A 17,103-nucleotide genomic window follows, 5' to 3' on the forward strand; every position below is an offset into this window, starting at 1 on the left:
GACAAGGAGGGACTGGAGCGTGTCCAGGGAAGGGAACAGAGCTGGGACACGGGGCTGGAGAATCCCTGAGGGAGCTGGGAAGGGGCTGGAGAATCCCTGAGGGAGATGGGAAGGGGCTGGAGAATCCCTGAGGAGCTGGGAAGGGAATGGAGAATTCCTGAGGGAGCTGGGAAGGGAATGGAGAATCCCTGAGGGAGCTGGGAAGGGAATGGAGAATCCCTGAGGGAGCTGGGAAGGGGCTGGAGAATCCCTGAGGGAGCTGGGAAGGGGCTGGAGAATCCCTGAGGGAGCTGGGAGGGCTCAGCCTGGAGAAAAGGAGGCTCAGGGGGCCCTTGTGGCTCTGCACAAGTCCCTGCCAGGAGGGGACACCGGGGGGATTTGGGATCTGCTCCAGGAACAGGGACAGGAGCAGAGGGAACAGCTCAGGCTGGGCAGGGCAGGCTCAGGGTGGGCACAGCAGGAATTTCCCCATGGAAAGGGGGATCAGGGGGGTTGGATCCCCATCCCTGGAGGTGTCCGGGGAAGGCCGGGTCGTGCTGTGGGTGTCTCGGTTTAGTGGTTTAAGGGCTGCTGAGGCAGTGCTGGGTGGACAGTGGGGACTGGGTGATTTTGGAAGTGTCTTCCAACCCGAACGACTCTAAGATGTTTCCACACGGGGCTGCGTTTATTTCATTCCCTTTACCGGGCTGTGTATGTCCCCGCACCGGGCTGAATGTATTTCACTCCCGTCCCGGGCTCTCTCCCACAGCCCGCTCCCTCAGGCCCCGGCGCCATTTGGCGGGAAGGGGCGGGCGCAGGCCCGGCCGGTGCGCAGGCGCAGGGGCGGGCGGGCGCGCGGGCGGTGCGCGCGCGGGGCGCTGTGCGCAGGCGCGGTGCGTGAGGCCCGGGCGAGGCGGCGGCGGCTGTGGCGGCCCCGGCTGTGGCGGCCCCGGCAGGTACCGGCGGGGAGCGAGGGGGCTGCGGCGGCGCAGGGCTACGGGGAGGAGAGCGGGGCGCTCCGGGAGCGGCCGGGATGAGGGACAGCCGGGGCGGGAGGCCGAAGCGAGTGGGGGCCGAGCCGGGCCGGGCCGCGCGCGGGGCGCTCCGAACGCTGTGTCGGCCCCGTCGCCTCCCGCGGGCGCTGCCGGGGCTCGGGTCTGCCCGCGGGGTGAGCTCTGCGGTGGGGGTGTATCCCGGTATCCCGGTGTATCCCTGTATTCCCGTTTCCTGCGTTGAACGGCCGCGGGGCGGGTAACGGGCCCGGCGGAGCCGCTCCGCGCCTCGCGGTGTGTGACGTTATTGCCGAGCCTGGGCCCCAGGGAGGCCCCGACCGGCAGGAACGGCCTCGGGCCGGGCCGGGGGCTCGGCGTGAGCATCAGCGAGAATTTCCCCATGGAAAGGGCGGTCAGGCCTTGGCAGGGGCTGTCCAGAGGGGTTTAGAGTGCCCATCCCTGGAGGTGTCCACTGAAGGCCCGGACGTGGCACTTTGGGCTGGCGGCGAGCTGGGGATTGGGCACAGCTGGGCTCGATGGCCTTGCAGGGCTTTCCCAGTAAATGATTCCGTGATTCAGAGCTAATCCCGGCACAGCCTCGCTGGGCCCGGGCAGCGCCGGCCCTGCCCCGGGAGGTGCCAGCAGCGCCTTCCTTATCAGGGCTGGGAGAGCCGCGTGCTGGGCAGAGCGCTGATAAGGCTCCGCATTCCTGTCCCTCTGCAGCGTCCCTGCTTGTTTGCCATGACTTCATTCACGTTTATGAGCGGCAGTTTTGTGTACAGCACTCCTGTGCTGGTAACACGCTGAATAATGCATGGTGGCATCAATGATTTAATACCAGCGTGTGTAGCTGGCTGAGACTGTGATTCATTTCTTTAGCCTGCGTGATGTCAAACCCTTTGGAATTAAAGTAAAAACCCCAGAATTAAGGTGAAAACCCCAGAATTAAGGTGAAAACCCCAGAATTAAGTTTCCCTGCTTTGCCCCAGCCCCATGCCCACCCCTGTGCTTTCACAGGCTGGGCATGGCCTGTTGCATTGGCTGGTTTAAACCGTGGATTGCTGTCAGATTTTGGGATATGCCAGCGATCAGGAGGGTGTTTGGCTGGCAGAGCTGTCAGACAGACTTGGTTTCAGTTTGAAGCCTCGTGTGCAGCTCAGACCTTGTGTGCCAATCCGTACGGCTTCTCCCTCCTAATCTGAAGATGGCTGGATTTGGAGAGCTGGTTTTTTTTTTTTTTTTTTTAAATTTGAATATATCTTCTAAATCAGCTAGAGGGAGAAAACATCTGTTAAACATCAGGCTAAGTTTAGGTTGTGAATTCTGATGATGATAGAATCCTTAAGGCTGATCATTAAGTCCGACCATTCTCTCAGCCAAGGCCACACTGCCCCTGTCCCCAGGTGCCACATCCACAGGGATTTAAATCCCTCCAGGATGGGACTGCAGCCCTGCCCTGGAGCTGTGCCAGGCCTGGACAAACCTTTCCAGGAAGGAATTTCCCCAGTATCCAACATGAACTTCTTGTGGTGCAATTTGAAGCCATTTCCTCCTGTCCTGTTGCTAGTTATCTCTGACACTGTTATGTCAAATTTTAGAGTAGTAAATAGTCTTTAAACTATTTTTTATCGTACTGGGGCTGCAGTTTGTGTCAGTCCCTCCTTTACTCCTCGATTTTAGAATTTGCAGGAGGTTCCCTGTGAAGTGCAGCAGCCTTGGAGCGATTCAGATCTCTGCCTGTTGCACTGGCAAACACACAGTGATACTCACTGATACTTAGTGTACAACTTAATGTTACAAATGGTGCTTTTTTCTCAAAATCACAGTCACAGAATGGTTCGGGTTGGAAAACACTCCAAAGCCCGTCCAGTTCCACCCCCTGCCGTGAGCAGGGACACCTTTCACTACCCCAGGTTGCTCCAAGCCTAATGATGGAGAACAGAAATACCTTAAAAAGCAGTTATTAGAAAACTTGCAGGGTAAACCACATGGACTCTTGAACATTGTGCCAAAGTTCCTTGGCTTGGTGAGCTCCTGGGAGAACATGCACTGTTATCTCAGGAATTGAAGCTGCTGAAGATAAGGGAGACAGATTTTTCCTTTCTGGCAAGAGCTTCAGTATGTGGTGGTGTCTTATCCACATCCTTGTTGGTGTGAAAGCAGTGCTCTGGGTGTTGTCTCTCCAGACTTTCAGAGTGGAAGAGCTCTGGAGAGTTCTGGGGTGGGGATTTCTGCTTTTTTGAAATCCCAAATGCATTTTCCACCTGCTCTGAGGAGAACGGGAGGGACCAGGAGTGTCAGTGCAGGTGTGAGGATGGCAGTCCAGCACTGTCCTTCATCCCAGCTGGACTCAGAGCTGTTGTGTCCCGCAGGGTGGTGTTCCCTGGATCCCTGAGCTGTCAGGGGTGTGGAGAAGGCTCAGCCCCGTGCCCCAGCTCCGGGAGGGAAGGCCGGGATCAGCCGAGGCGGGGTGGCACCCAGCCAGGTCAGGCTGGCCTGGCACTGCCACAGCAGGGCAGGGCCAGCAGTGGCTCTTGGCAGGGACATCAAAGGAAGAGTGGGAGGAAGCAGAGTCTGTCCCAAGGGCCAGGAGGAAGCACCCAGCACTGGCTGTGGCTGGGAGTGAGGGGCTGCAGGTCAGGGCCAGCCAGAACATTTCTGTGGCCCTCTGGTGCTGCTGGGTGTGTTTGGACATCACTAATGGGGCTGAATTGGTGCTGACACAAATTCTTGTCTTTGCTTTAGCCTGGTGTTGAGGCTTTTAACACCTGTTTATTTCACAAAGAATTTACTGACTTGTACTAAGCAGAAAAATCAAATTAATTTATGGACATGGGTCCATGGTGGCCCTGGCACTGCTGGAGTAACTTGGACCTGATGGTCTCAGACAGCTTTTCCAGCCTGAATGTTACTATGGAATTTGAACATAACTCTTTATTTAGAATAATCTTGCACTGGACTCCTACAGGAAATCTGTAATGACTCACTTTTACACCTCAGTAGCTCCCTGTGCTAGGTTTTTAGAAACCCACAATGATTTGTGTGTGCAGATGTGAAACCCTACGACCGCTGTAAATGTTTTCTATTGTTGAACAAGGCTGATGGTGAGGCAGATGTACCAGGGCCGTGGTGAAATGCAGGGGTACCTGGAGCCCCTGGGACACTGGTTGAGAGGCAGGCTGTGGCCCAGCAGCGCTCACAGCTCTGTCCCCACAGGATCCAGTCGCACAGCGCTGCCATGGAGAACACGGAGAGCACGGAGGAGGAGCAGCCCACTGTGGGCGCTGAGAGCGCGGAGGCCGGCGCCGAGAGCGCGCCCGAGGAGCAGCACATGGACTTCAGCACCGAGATCATGAGTGTCACCGAGATGGAGCAGTCCCCAGACAGCTCCCCCGACCTGCACGAGGACAACACGCAGGAGAGCGAAATCCCAAACATTGAGAGCCTGCAGACCACCGATCTCGAGGCTGACTTCCCTCCGGATTTTGACAAGTTTTGGAAAGTAGTAGAGGACAATCCGCAGGATTTCACAGGATGGGTTTATCTGCTGCAGTACGTGGAGCAGGAGGTCAGTGCCTGTCCCTTTCTCCTCAGCCTCCCCACAATAAATAAACAAACAACATGGCAACAAGTCACTGGAATTCCAGTGGCAAATGTAGAATGGACACCAGGCTGTCACAGATGCTGATTTAAGGCAGCTGTCCTTGCCACTGTTGTCATTTAATCATAAAATACCGGCATGGTTTGGGTTGGAAGTGACCTTACAAAGCTCATCCATTTCCACCCCCCGGGCTGTCAGTGCCAAAACAGCACCAGGCATTTCTGACACAGTGTTAATGATTGCATTTAAAATAACCTGAAGTTGTTCTAGGGGAAACACTAACTGTGCTGGCTCTGTGTTTCCCACAGAACCACTTGCCAGCAGCCAGGAAAGCCTTTGACAGGTTTTTCTCACACTACCCCTACTGCTATGGGTACTGGAAGAAGTACGCGGACCTGGAGAAGCGCCACGACAACGTCAAGCAGTCAGACGAGGTACGTAGGGCCCGGGGCCAGCACTGCCACCAGTCCCAAAGCCAACAATGACTGTCCCACTGCGAGTCATTGGGCTGCCAGTGCCTGCCCTGCACGGCCAGGGCTCGAGGGACGTGTTTGCACGTGTCACAGCTGTGGCATTTGGAGCTAATGTTCTCTCTCTTTGTTGGCAGGTGCGTTAAACCTCTACAGTTTGTCAAGCTTTGCAGTGCAAGCCTCTGTATTACACTGCAGCTTAACAAGTAGGGCAGGGCTTTTCTGTCACTTCCATTTATTACTCATTTTCAAAACAATATAGTTGGTTTGCTGGTCACAATTGCTCCATCTTATTGCATTTTTGGTCAGACGCTGTCAATGATGCTCTAATGGGTCTGTGCCCTATGGTCTGTACCCCAAAGCCTGCCCACACAACCTGGTCAGAATGCAGGGACCGCTGCGCTTTGAAGATCAAGACTCTGCACGTGGAGATCAGAACATTGCCATGTTCTATCCAACCTCCACCCGAATGGTAATGGTAGATTATTTAAACAAAATTCCAGTAATTAGTATTTCTAAGGTTCTCCGGATAACACAGTGTTGCCTCTCTCTTAGGACCCCATTAAGGATTTGAAGTACAGTTCATGTTCTCTTCATAGGTCTATCGCCGAGGGCTTCAGGCAATTCCTCTTAGTGTTGATCTTTGGATACATTATATAAACTTCCTAAAGGAGACCTTGGACCCTGCTGATCCTGAAACTAACAGTACCATCAGGGGGTGAGTTGGGAGCAGCCTGATATCCGTACACACCACTGGGATCAGTTTGTTGTGGTTTTCAGACAAGGGGCACATTCATAACAACCTGGTGTCACTTGAAGGATTTTTGAACTAAGAGATAATGGAGCCAAATTCTCTAAGAATTGGGAGACAGCTCAGTGTGGCACAAAGGGCAAAAGTTGTGGCTTGAGAGCTTCAGACTGGATGTTAAATACTTAGTGCGGCATTTGGAATCTTGGAATTTAGTTCCTTGGATGTGTCTGCTCACTGTGGCTGACAGCAGCCCTGGTTAAAGGGTTGGACTTGAGTTTGATCAGAAGGTTTAATTGAACTGGAATTGAGTCTGAATGAAGCTGCAGAATCCTGCACAGCTTTTGGGAGTTACACTGCTGCACTGCTGGGTTTGGAGTCTGCACAAGACAGAAGTGCTAAAGGTTTTGTATTTTCCTAATGTCTTGTGTTCCTGCCAGTGGCTTTTGCTGTTGCCTTTATTTGTTCTATTGTGGAAGTGCTAGAAGAAAGAAATGAGTGTGAGCTTTCACAATCTCTAGACACTTTGCTGCAGATATCTGGAGAACACTTTGACAAATGTAAATAATTAATACAAGTCTAGCTTTGAATAAGTGAGGGTGCTCATAACCTTTAATAGGAGCCAGCACTTTCCTTCCTTGTTGTGTCCTGGCACCCAGAAACCAGTGTAAAACAATTTCCTGTTCCAGGGCCTATGAGCATGCAGTGCTGGCTGCTGGGACAGATTTCCGTTCTGACAGACTCTGGGAAATGTATATAAACTGGGAAAATGACCAGGGAAACCTGAGGGAAGTGACATCCATCTATGACCGCATCCTGGGAATCCCAACACAGCTCTACAGCCACCACTTCCAGAGGTAAAGGGACAGCAGGGGGTTAATGCCATGGGGGATGGAAATGCTCACCACAACAACTTGGAACAGTTTTATTTACTTATTTACTTACATACTCAGGCAGTTGGACTGATTGTTCTAAAGTACTGATGCACATTTGTGGAATTTGGGTTTGGATAAATTCAGAGGTTTTGTTGTGGAATTAGGACAGGCCTTTGAAGTGTGGGGAAGAAGAGAGGATGTCTTTGAGAAATCAGAATGAGCAGTTTTGGACTTTAGCACAGTGCCCATGTGTGATGAAGCACACATTTAACTGACTAAAGAGGAACCCTGGTTAAGTTTTAGACAGTAGAATTCTGCATGGTAGGGAGACTTGAGCAGCAGCCTCAGTTAAATTGCTCACAGCCTCAGTTAAATTGCTCACAGCCTTTTTCGTAACTTCCACACATCTCTCGGTGTGGGAAATAATTTCCTTTACACCTGATGTTCTTTGCCATCTCTTCTCCATGGCAGGGGTTCTGTCAGCCTGCCATGCTGCGCTTTGGCACGTGGCACTTGTGAGGTGATGGGTGCTGGCAGTTTTGGGTGTGAGCACTCAGGAGCGATGAAGCAAAGCAGAACCCCTGGGATTTACAGTTGTGCCCCCTTGGGCAGCAGTGCAGCATGGAACAGCCCCTTTGCAGTGCCTCTCTGTGGCTGTTGTAGGTTTAAAGAGCACATCCAGAACAACCTACCCCGAGACTTCCTGACCACGGAGCAGTTTGTGCAGCTGCGCCGGGAGCTGGCGGCCGCCAGCGGCCACAGCGGCGAGGACGGGGAGGAGCTGCCCTGCGGCACCGAGGACATCACTGACCCTGCCAAGGTACTGCATGGGGGCTGGAGTGACACCCTGGCCTTCCCTGGGGCTGGGGCTGGGCTGGGCTGGGCACAGAGAGCTCTGAGAACATCACTGACCCTGCCAAGGTACTGCTTGGGGGCTAGAGTGACACCCTGGCCTTCCCTGGGGCTGGGGCTGGGCTGGGCTGGGCACAGAGAGCTCTGAAAACATCACTGACCCTGCCAAGGTACTGCATGGGGGCTGGAGTGACACCCTGGCCTTCCCTGGGGCTGGGGCTGGGCTGGACTGGGCTTGCACTGCAGCCAGCTCTGTCTGCTGCAGCTGGGCTGGGCACAGAGAGCTCTGAGAACATCACTGACCCTGCCAAGGTACTGCTTGGGGGCTGGAGTGACACCCTGGCCTTCCCTGGGGCTGGGGCTGGGCTGGACTGGGGTTGCACTGCAGCCAACTCTGTCTGCTGCAGCTGGGCTGGGCACAGAGAGCTCTGAGAACATCACTGACCCTGCCAAGGTACTGCATGGGGGCTGGAGTGACACCCTGGCCTTCCCTGGGGCTGGGGCTGGGCTTCCTCTGCAGGCAACTCCATCTGTTGTAGTTGGGCTGGGCACAGAGAGCTCTCAGGACATCAGTGCCCTGTGGCACTGAGGACATCACTGACCTGGCACCAAGGCACCTGCACAGGGTGGGCACAGAGTAGCATCCCTCTCCTTCCCTTGGGCTGGGACTGGGGCAGGGCTTCCACTGCAGCCAGCTCCATCTATTGTAGCTGGGCTGGGTGCAGATTGGCACCCCATCCTTCACTGGGACTGGGCTGTGCCCAGAGAGCTCTGGGGACATCACTGACCCTGCCAAGGCAGCTGCATGGGGTGGATACAGAGTAGCACCCCTCTCCTTCTCTGGGGCTGGGGCAGGGCTTCCACTGCAGCCAGCATCATCTGCTGTAAGTGGGGCAGGCACAGAGCAGCACCCCTGGCCTTTCCTAGGGCTGGGGCAGGGCTTCCACTGTGCCCAGAGAGCTCCTGCCCATCAGTGCCCTGTGGCTCATGTGGTTACAGGACAGCCTTTTCCAGTGCTGGCAGAGGTGTTAAAGAAACCAGTTAGAAAATGAAAGAAGCAATGTACAAAACCTTAGGAACAAACAGGAATTATTCCAGGTCAGCAGATTGGGATCTGTGTTCTAAGAAAGCTCATCAGCAGTGGCCTGGGCAGGTTCAGACTGTTACAGGCCTAGCAAAGCCTGGAGCTGTCCAGAGGAATTGCTGATGGTGAGAACAGACACAGAAACTGGGGCTGACTTGGAGCCAAATCCATCCTTAATCTGCAGGCAGCTTTAGCACAGATAAGAACCAGTTGAGCTGCTGTGCCTGAGGGCCAAGGCTCCACCAGGCAGTGTCCAGCCCTTCCCTGGCTGCTCAGGGGGAATGCATGCACCTCACTGCCACAGGAAGCACTTACACACCAGCTCTGCCCGTGTCACATTTTCTACCCTTCTGTTCTAGCTAATCACTGAGATAGAGAACATGAGGCACAGAATCATTGAGATCCACCAGGAGATATTTAACCACAACGAGCATGAAGTCAGTAAGAGGTGGACGTTTGAGGAAGCGGTGAGTGGGCTTTGTGGGAGGCAGCACGAGCAGCTGCTTTGGGAGCAGGGCTGGCAGTTCTTACACTGTTGGGGGGGTTGAACAGAGACTCAGAGTTGGAACAGTTTCACTTTCTGCTGTTTCTCTTGTGAAGAGGCACCTGCTGATGTAAAGATCTCAGAGCAGTGTTTGGAGAGAGGCAAGGTGCTGTACAGTTTGCTAAGCCAGTGAGTCCTGGGAGTTAGTGCTGCTCATGGCCTGGGGTGGTGCATGAGGGGATGGAGGGGATTCCCTTGGACAGGTAAGCCTGTGCTCAGAGGAGAATAGAATTGCTGTGCTTTTGTATTTTAACATTGCACACTTCATCAGGCAGCTTTTGTTTTGGACCTCCTATGCCTAAAAGTAACTAATTAAACTAATAATTTGATCACTGCAAGTGTACAGCTTTTGATGTAGAGTTAAGTTGGATTCTGTTTGAAAAAACAACAGGAGGTTTTCATTCTCAATCTCTATATTTTTCTTCCTGGCAAACATGATCCTTGTTTTAAATTTATTTCTTATTCTGAAGAGTCTGTTGTGCTAGCCTGCTGGGACAGATTTTCAGAGACTCTTTGATGGGTTGTGTGATGTCAGAGGTGGTGGGTGATTGACTGCTCTGAGTAGGACTGGGCCAGGTGCCTGGGCAGCCCAGGAGCTCCCAGGCAGAGTGGGGAGGCACTGTCAGTGAGATCTGTGCCAGTGACAGGAGGGAGCAGAGCAGGCAGTGTCCCACACTCCTGCCTTGGGCAGCCTTAAGCTGCAGATCTGTGGGACTTGGGAGAACACTGGGGATGTGGGCATTGGGCAGGAAAGGTGAGGGAAGCTCAGTGTCCCCTTGCTGCTGGCCACAATGTGCTCTTGTTCCCAGCAGAGTCTGCCCTGCTGCACCAAGGGGCTGGGAGGAGCTGGACATGTCTGTAAAGGACAGCAGGGAAATGGGGCACACACCCACCCAGGGCTGGGAGGAGCTGGATGTGTCTGTAAAGGACAGCAGGGAGATGGGGGCACACATCCACCCAGGGGCTGGGCATTGCTCACAGCTGTTTCCAGCAGGAGTGGGACTGTGAGCTGGGCAAAAGGGCCACAAAATGTTGGGGTCCACACTAGAGGTCAGTGAGGAGCATGAAGGGAGGGATTGGCTTTAAATTTCAGGTGGCTTTGAAGAATTGGATTCTCCTTAATTACTGTAAGTTCTTCATCCATTTGTATGGGTTTGGATCTGAGAGGAAATTGCAGCACAGGAGAGACATAATCAAATGCAATAAGGGTGGTGAGCAAAAGCAAAGGATCTCTGGCAGGATGCCAGACAAAGCAATTTCAGTTTAAACAGAGCAATGTTTAATTTCCTGTGCTGAGCTCTGTCCCACCCCTCTTGTAGCCATCATTAACAACATGATGGTGCTAAATTCCTGGTCTTGCTGTAACCAGATTGATGTAAATATTTGATAAGGATTCCAGTTCAATGCTCTGTCTTTCCTTGTCATGATTCTCAGCCAAATTCTGAGTTGAGTTTGTGGGCTGGGTGTCCCACAGTGAGCACTTCACTCGTGTGGCTGGATGTGGGCAATGTCCAGTGTGTCCATAATGTCACTGACACTGGGCTGCCTTGGGTCCTCCCCCAGCATCTCTGAACCCTTGCACCCCAAAGCTCTCTAGAAAAGGAGTTTCTAGCCTGGGATGTCAGTGCAGTAAATCCTGATCCATACCTGGCTAACCCTGGATGGAGTAGATGAGGAGGAGTCACTGATCACTGAAATGGCAGGAACTGAGTGCTGGTTGTGTGGCTGTTGATTGTGTGACCCCCTTGGTGGTGTGTTTGTAATCACCAGTTGCATCCTGTGACTCTTGCAGATCAAGAGGCCTTACTTTCATGTAAAACCTCTGGAGAAAATTCAGCTGAAAAACTGGAAAGAGTACTTAGAGTTTGAGATAGAGAATGGCACTCACGAGCGAGTCGTGGTCCTCTTTGAGAGATGTGTCATTTCATGTGCCCTCTATGAGGACTTCTGGATCAAGGTAAGGGAGGCAGCTCAGGCTCTGCTGGTGCACACCTTGACCTGGTGACTAACCCTTGTACCCTGTGGAACGTTGTTCATCTATAACTATATCTGTTGCATTAGGAGATGGTCTGCTTGCAACCAGATTTGACTGCTGCATTTGCCAACTGCGTTGCCTCTCTACGTCCTTCCTTACAGAAACTAGTCTAGTGGTTCCATAAAGGTGCTGAATGGGTTTAAACAAAAGAATTTTATCGTTCTGGCATGTTCTTGGAGACAAATACAAGCTTTAACCTGGCTGGTCTCTGCTCTGTTTCCAACCCTAGTATGCCAAATACATGGAGAACCACAGCATCGAGGGCGTGCGGCACGTGTACAGCAGGGCCTGCACCATCCACCTGCCCAAGAAACCCATGGTGCACATGCTGTGGGCAGCCTTCGAGGAGCAGCAGGGTAAGGGCAGCCCTGCCTCTCTGGGGGCTCTGCTGGGGGAGCTCTGGGAGCTGCCCTGTCCTAAAACATCTCCCTGCTGTTGCAGGCAACATTGATGAAGCCAGAAGGATCCTGAAGACGTTTGAGGAGTGCATCCTGGGGCTGGCCATGATCCGCCTGCGCAGGGTCAGCCTGGAGCGCCGCCACGGCAACATGGAGGAGGCAGAGCAGCTGCTGGAAGATGCTGTCAGGAATGCCAAGTCCATCAGTGAAGCCTCCTTCTATGCCATCAAACTGGCCAGGCACCTCTTCAAAGTGCAGAAAAACCTGCCAAAGGCAAGAAAAGTGCTGTCAGAAGCCATAGAACTGGACAAAGTATGTGTTCCCTCTTGGCTGTCTTACTCAAAACTCAAACCACCCTGGTGTCTCTCTCTCTTTCTGAAGTGTTTTGTAAAACGTGGCAACAGTGATGACATGAGTTGTAACTGGATGTAATGTCCCATTACTGCATGGAGACAACAGTCCCTCTAAACTGATGTTGCCAAGGTTGCTTGGGAATCTGGAAGTTTCCTTTTCCCATCAGAAACACAATGTGTTTTGCACCTTTATTTTAATTTTAGAATCCTAGATGTTCTTGGTGTGTTCAGTGTTACTGGTGTGGGCAGTGCTTGGGGGTTTGGTGCCAGCACAGGAATATCTGACACTCAGATGCTGCCAGCAAAATGCAGCACCTGGGTTTGGGGTGTTGGTCACTTCTGGTCTGTTTGTGCAACAAACCAGCCCAGGGGGAGGGAAAATCCCTTTATTGCCTCATTGTGTGTGTGGGGGGTGAACTGTGGTGTGTAACAGAGTTAAACAGCTGCTGTGAGGGGCAGGGTGCACCTCCTAATGCCTGCTTTGCACAGGAAAACACCAAACTGTACCTGAACCTGCTGGAGATGGAGTACAGTGGTGACCTCAAGCAGAACGAGGAGAACATCCTGAGCTGCTTTGACAAGGCTGTCCATGGGGCCTTGTCCATCAAAATGAGGATCACCTTCTCACAGAGAAAAGTGGAGTTCCTGGAAGATTTTGGGTCTGATGTAAACAAGTAAGATGTCCTGTGGGCAGTGGCCCAACTGGGGTCACTGGGAGAGGGCTGGGAAAAGGGTGGGGTCAGTGGCTTCTGCAGGATTGTTTCCTTTGTGCCATCAGCTCTTTGTAGGGAGCAGCTGCTTTTCTAAACCAGTGTTAAAATGTTAAACAGGAACAGCTTTCTAAACAGGAATCTCTTCTCAGATAATTGCCCCTTTTTATCTGAAGTGCCCAGCACCTGACTGAGCAGAGCTTTGCTGCTGCCAGGTTTTCCTGTGCTGCTCCCCAAGGGGATGGGACACAGGTGTCCTTTGAGCCTCTGCTCCCTGGGGGCTGCTGCTGGTTCCAAAACTGCTCTGCCTGGGTTTTTCAGTGTTCAGCACTATAACACCTGTGCACTTGTGTGGGAGGATACAGCAGAAATGCAAGTTTTAAATTCAGTGCTACACTGTGTTTTTCCTCTTAATTGTCTATTGTTTTTATTTACATTTTGCAGCTGAATAACCTGGAAGGATTAATGACAAGTCAGTTTTTCTGCTTTGTATGTTTTTAACAATAGCTGTCCTTAAATTCTGCTGCCTCTGCATGGCAGCCAGTCAGTGCAAGGTTGGGATCTGAGGCAGATCAAACACAAGGAATTTTGCAGCTCCCAGATAATCCCAGAGCACAGAATGAGTGTGGGGAACTCTTTTCACCCAGAGCACACTGTCAGGAGCTGCAGGTTTTGTGAGATGCTGCAGATGAGGGGCATTTCAGTATTTGTGGGAATTGTAGTCAGGACTCTGCTGTGCTGCACTGACCACATTTGTTCTTCCCTGCTGGATGGGCAGAGGCTGGAGGTGCTGCTTTGGGACTGGAGCCATTTCCAGTGTTTAAATACTGAGTCCCACTTCTCTGTGCTGCTCTGGGTGGCATCACCAGCAGGCTCTGAAGGAGCAGCTGAATCACAAATCACTTCTAGGAAACTGCTTTATAAAGGAGCTTGATAACAACTGCATCAGGTTGTGAGGGAGGTTCAGCAGGTTGAGAGCTGGAGCTGTTGTCAATAGAACCGAGTTGCCTTCCCCCATTGGTGGTGGGTCACTCATTAAACTCCATGGCACTGCAATTTGCTGTATTGTTCAGTTTGCAGTAGGCATTGCTCAGGTGTTTAAATTGTGGCAAAGCTTGACTGGCTGTGCTGTCCCTCCCCAGGCTCCTGGATGCCTACGACGAGCACCAGGCGCTGCTGAAGGAGCAGGAGACGCTGAAGCGGCGGGCGGAGAACGGGTAGGGACTGAGCTGGGACAGGGCAGGGCAGGGAGCAGCCTCCCTCCCTCCCTCTGGGGGTTCTTTAGTCTGTCACTGGAGCTGTTTGTGGGAATAGAATCACTTTGGTTCAGTCCTTTAAAGTGTGTGCTCAATAGAGCTGTGCTGCCTTAAGTGTTCACTGAGTTGTTTGCCTTGGAAGGGACCTTAAAGCCCTAAAACCTTCCCTGGACAGGGACACCTTCCCTGGGCTGCTCAGAGCTCCATCCATGGGCTGCTCAGAGCTCCTTCCCTGGGCTGCTCAGAGCTCCATCCATCCTGGCCTTGGACACTGCAGGGATGGGAACATTATTGGAAAATAAGTTGGAGTTGTTGAGTTGAGCCAAACAGTGCTGATAAAATAACTCAGTTTCTTAGCAGGAACATGCCTTTGCTGTGTCATTTTGGGCAGCAGCTTTAAACCCAGCCTGCTCTGAAGCACAGCACAAACTGTCCTTCCCTAGGCCCAGTTCCTGCACCCTGCTGGTCAGGGCACTCAGCTGAGCACAGCTGAAGGTGGTGCAGCATTGCCCACATGAGGACATGCCCAGCATCCCCCAGGTGCCTGCAGCAGGCTGTGTGTGTTCCCCAGCATTCCTGCAGCAGGCTGTGTTCCCACTGCCCAGCATCCCCCAGCATTGCTGCAGCAGGCTGTGTGTGTTCTCACTGCCCAGCATTGCTGCAGCAGGCTGTGTGTGTTCCCACTGCCCAGCATTCCTGCAGCAGGCTGTGTGTGTCCCCAGCATTCCTGCAGCAGGCTGTGTGTGTTCCCACTGCCCAGCAGTCCTGCAGCAGGCTGTGTGTGTTCCCAGCAGTCCTGCAGCAGGCTGTGTGTGTTCCCACTGCCCAGCAGTCCTGCAGCAGGCTGTGTGTGTCCCCAGCACTCCTGCAGCAGGCTGTGTGTGTCCCCAGCAGTCCTGCAGCAGGCTGTGTGTGTTCCCAGCATTCCTGCAGCAGGCTGTGTGTGTTCCCCAGCATTCCTGCAGCAGGCTGTGTGTGTTCCCCAGCATTCCTGCAGCAGGCTGTGTGTGTTCTCACTGCCCAGCATTCCTGCAGCAGGCTGTGTGTGTCCCCAGCATTCCTGCAGCAGGCTGTGTGTGTTCCCAGCAGTCCTGCAGCAGGCTGTGTGTGTCCCCAGCAGTCCTGCAGCAGGCTGTGTGTGTTCCCAGCATTCCTGCAGCAGGCTGTGTGTGTTCCCCAGCATTCCTGCAGCAGGCTGTGTGTGTTCCCCAGCAGTCCTGCAGCAGGCTGTGTGTGTTCCCAGCATTCCTGCAGCAGGCTGTGTGTGTTCCCAGCATTCCTGCAGCAGGCTGTGTGTGTTCCCAGCAGTCCTGCAGCAGGCTGTGTGTGTTCCCAGCAGTCCTGCAGCAGGCTGTGTGTGTCCCCAGCAGTCCTGCAGCAGGCTGTGTTCCTTGCAGCTCGGAGGAGCCCGATGAGAAGAAGCTGCTGACGGAGGAGGCGGGGCTGGCGGCGGCGCAGCTCATGGACGGGGACATGCAGGTGAACCAGGCCGCCTACAACTACAACGCCTGGTACCAGGTAGGGCTGCCTGGGGCAAATGTGCAGCTTGCAGCTCCTGGGGAAGGGAACTCTGCTCTCCTGGGTGTTTGGTGCTCCAGGAGCTGCTTGGTGGCTGTGCTGTCACACGGGGAGGGCAGCAGGGCTGTGGGTGTGGAACTGTTGGGTGTCCCTTTGCTGTGTGCCTGGACAGTGGCTGTCCCAGGCAGTGATTCCTGTAGTGCCTTGGAATGAGTGCTGCTGGTACACAGCATCAGCTGGACTCTGGGGCTCTTCCTCCAGGGCACTTTGGCTTGGAGTAGAATTGTTGAGGTTGGAAAAGCCCTCTAAGACCATCCAGTCCAGTTCTGCCAGGCCACCACTGACCCATGTCCCTACTGCCACATCCATGTGTTTTTTAAATCCATGGAAGTTTGGAGTGGCTTTATGAAAAGTGTTCAGACTGTGCAGAGCCCCCAGAGCTGGGAGAGCAGGGGCACCCCTGGGTATCCCTGCTTTGGGACTGCCTGCAGCCAGCTCGGGAATTCTTTCCTGAGTCAGGCAGTGGGAGGAGCCTCAGCCAGCACAGACTGTCCAGGAAAAATGCCCTGAGCTTGACACACAGCACTGCAGGAATGGCAGCCGTGAGGGAGGCTCAGGCTGGAGACCAGGGAAAGGTTCTTCCCCCAGAGCAGGGATAAGCACTGGGAATGGTGACATTCCTGAGACTGCCAGAGCTCCAGGAGAGTTTGGACAGCAGGGATCCCAGGGTGGGATTGTTGGGGGATCTGGAACAGGGGCTGGATCCATGATCCCTGTGGGTCCCTCCCAGCTGGGGATGTTTTGATTCTGTGCCTCTGTGCTGAGGATCTGTGCTGTGGCAGCAGGGCACCTGTCCAGGCTGCTGCAGAGAGAACAGCACCGATGTTCTGTGTTCCCAGGGGGGCTGTGCTGGGCTCAGGGGGGCTGGGGGAGCTGTGTGGGCTGTGCTGGGCTGTGGTGCCCCAGCCTGCAGCAGGGACAGCCTGGCTGATGCTGCTGCTGTGTTTGGTTCCAGTACAACTACCAGAACGCCTGGAATTACGGACAGTATTACCACACAACCTGATCCTGGAGGGAGTGGAGTTCACTGTGCTGCAGTTTCAACAAAGATGGAATAAAAAAAAAATTATATTTTTCTAATTTTGGGCTGTGAAGGAACTGTTGTGCCACCTGCTTTTGGTCCTCTGCATGTGAACCGAGCTGCTGCTCACAGGGTATGTGTGAAGCAAGATTCGTGTGCTGGTAACTGATAAATGGTCTCTGTACAATTCTCATTTACCATAAATGAATTTTTTAATTCCCTGCACTAATTTATGGAGTATCAGAAGAATTCTGGTTGGTCTCACGATTCCATGAGTGAGAGGGTGAAGCTGAGGGGGTTTGGGTTGGTGTTGCCCCAGAGCTGCTCTGCTGCCTGGCCCTGGAGCCAAGGCTTGTCCTGCTCCCAGCGCAGCTGCGGGAGCTGAGCGGGGATGGGAGCCTGGGCAGAGCTGCACACGGGCTCTGCAGCGTGGGAGGGGCAGGGATTCAACCACCTTCATTCTTTTTTAAAAGCACAAACTGTGTTTGGGATGAGTTTTGTATTTAGAGTTTTTCATGTACACGGTGTGAGCAAAACTTTTTTCATTTTGATCAAAGTGATCATTCCCATTTTTGTAATAAAAGCGAGGAATTCAGTAGTGCTCTGA

The 17,103-nt window shown here is 53.3% G+C and overlaps 1 protein-coding gene and 1 non-coding gene across 3 annotated transcripts; both read left to right on the forward strand.

Annotated features, from left to right (window-relative positions):
* Positions 1–884: 884 nt before the first annotated feature.
* On the forward strand, positions 885–17,091 carry PRPF39 (pre-mRNA processing factor 39). Of its 2 annotated transcripts, XM_033061669.2 has the most exons (14): positions 885–935; positions 4,188–4,539; positions 4,881–5,006; positions 5,642–5,760; positions 6,480–6,647; positions 7,329–7,485; positions 8,961–9,068; positions 10,938–11,102; positions 11,410–11,536; positions 11,622–11,890; positions 12,421–12,605; positions 13,784–13,858; positions 15,295–15,415; positions 16,431–17,091. In XM_033061669.2, the coding sequence occupies exons 2-14, from the start codon at positions 4,210–4,212 to the stop codon at positions 16,479–16,481; spliced, it is 2,001 nt and encodes a 666-aa protein (XP_032917560.1). In that variant the 5' UTR covers positions 885–935; positions 4,188–4,209; the 3' UTR covers positions 16,482–17,091. The 2 variants fall into 2 exon arrangements, with proteins under 2 accessions (XP_032917560.1, XP_032917561.1); XM_033061670.2 differs by lacking the exons at positions 885–935; positions 4,188–4,539; positions 4,881–5,006 and adding an exon at positions 5,057–5,514.
* Positions 11,974–12,059, forward strand: LOC116998400. Its single transcript, XR_004418381.1, has one exon. It is a non-coding gene; the product is annotated as a small nucleolar RNA SNORD127 (small nucleolar RNA).
* Positions 17,092–17,103: the final 12 nt, after the last annotated feature.

The sequence above is a fragment of the Catharus ustulatus genome, chromosome 6 (assembly GCF_009819885.2).
Source record: "Catharus ustulatus isolate bCatUst1 chromosome 6, bCatUst1.pri.v2, whole genome shotgun sequence".
Taxonomy (NCBI): Eukaryota; Metazoa; Chordata; class Aves; order Passeriformes; family Turdidae; genus Catharus; species Catharus ustulatus.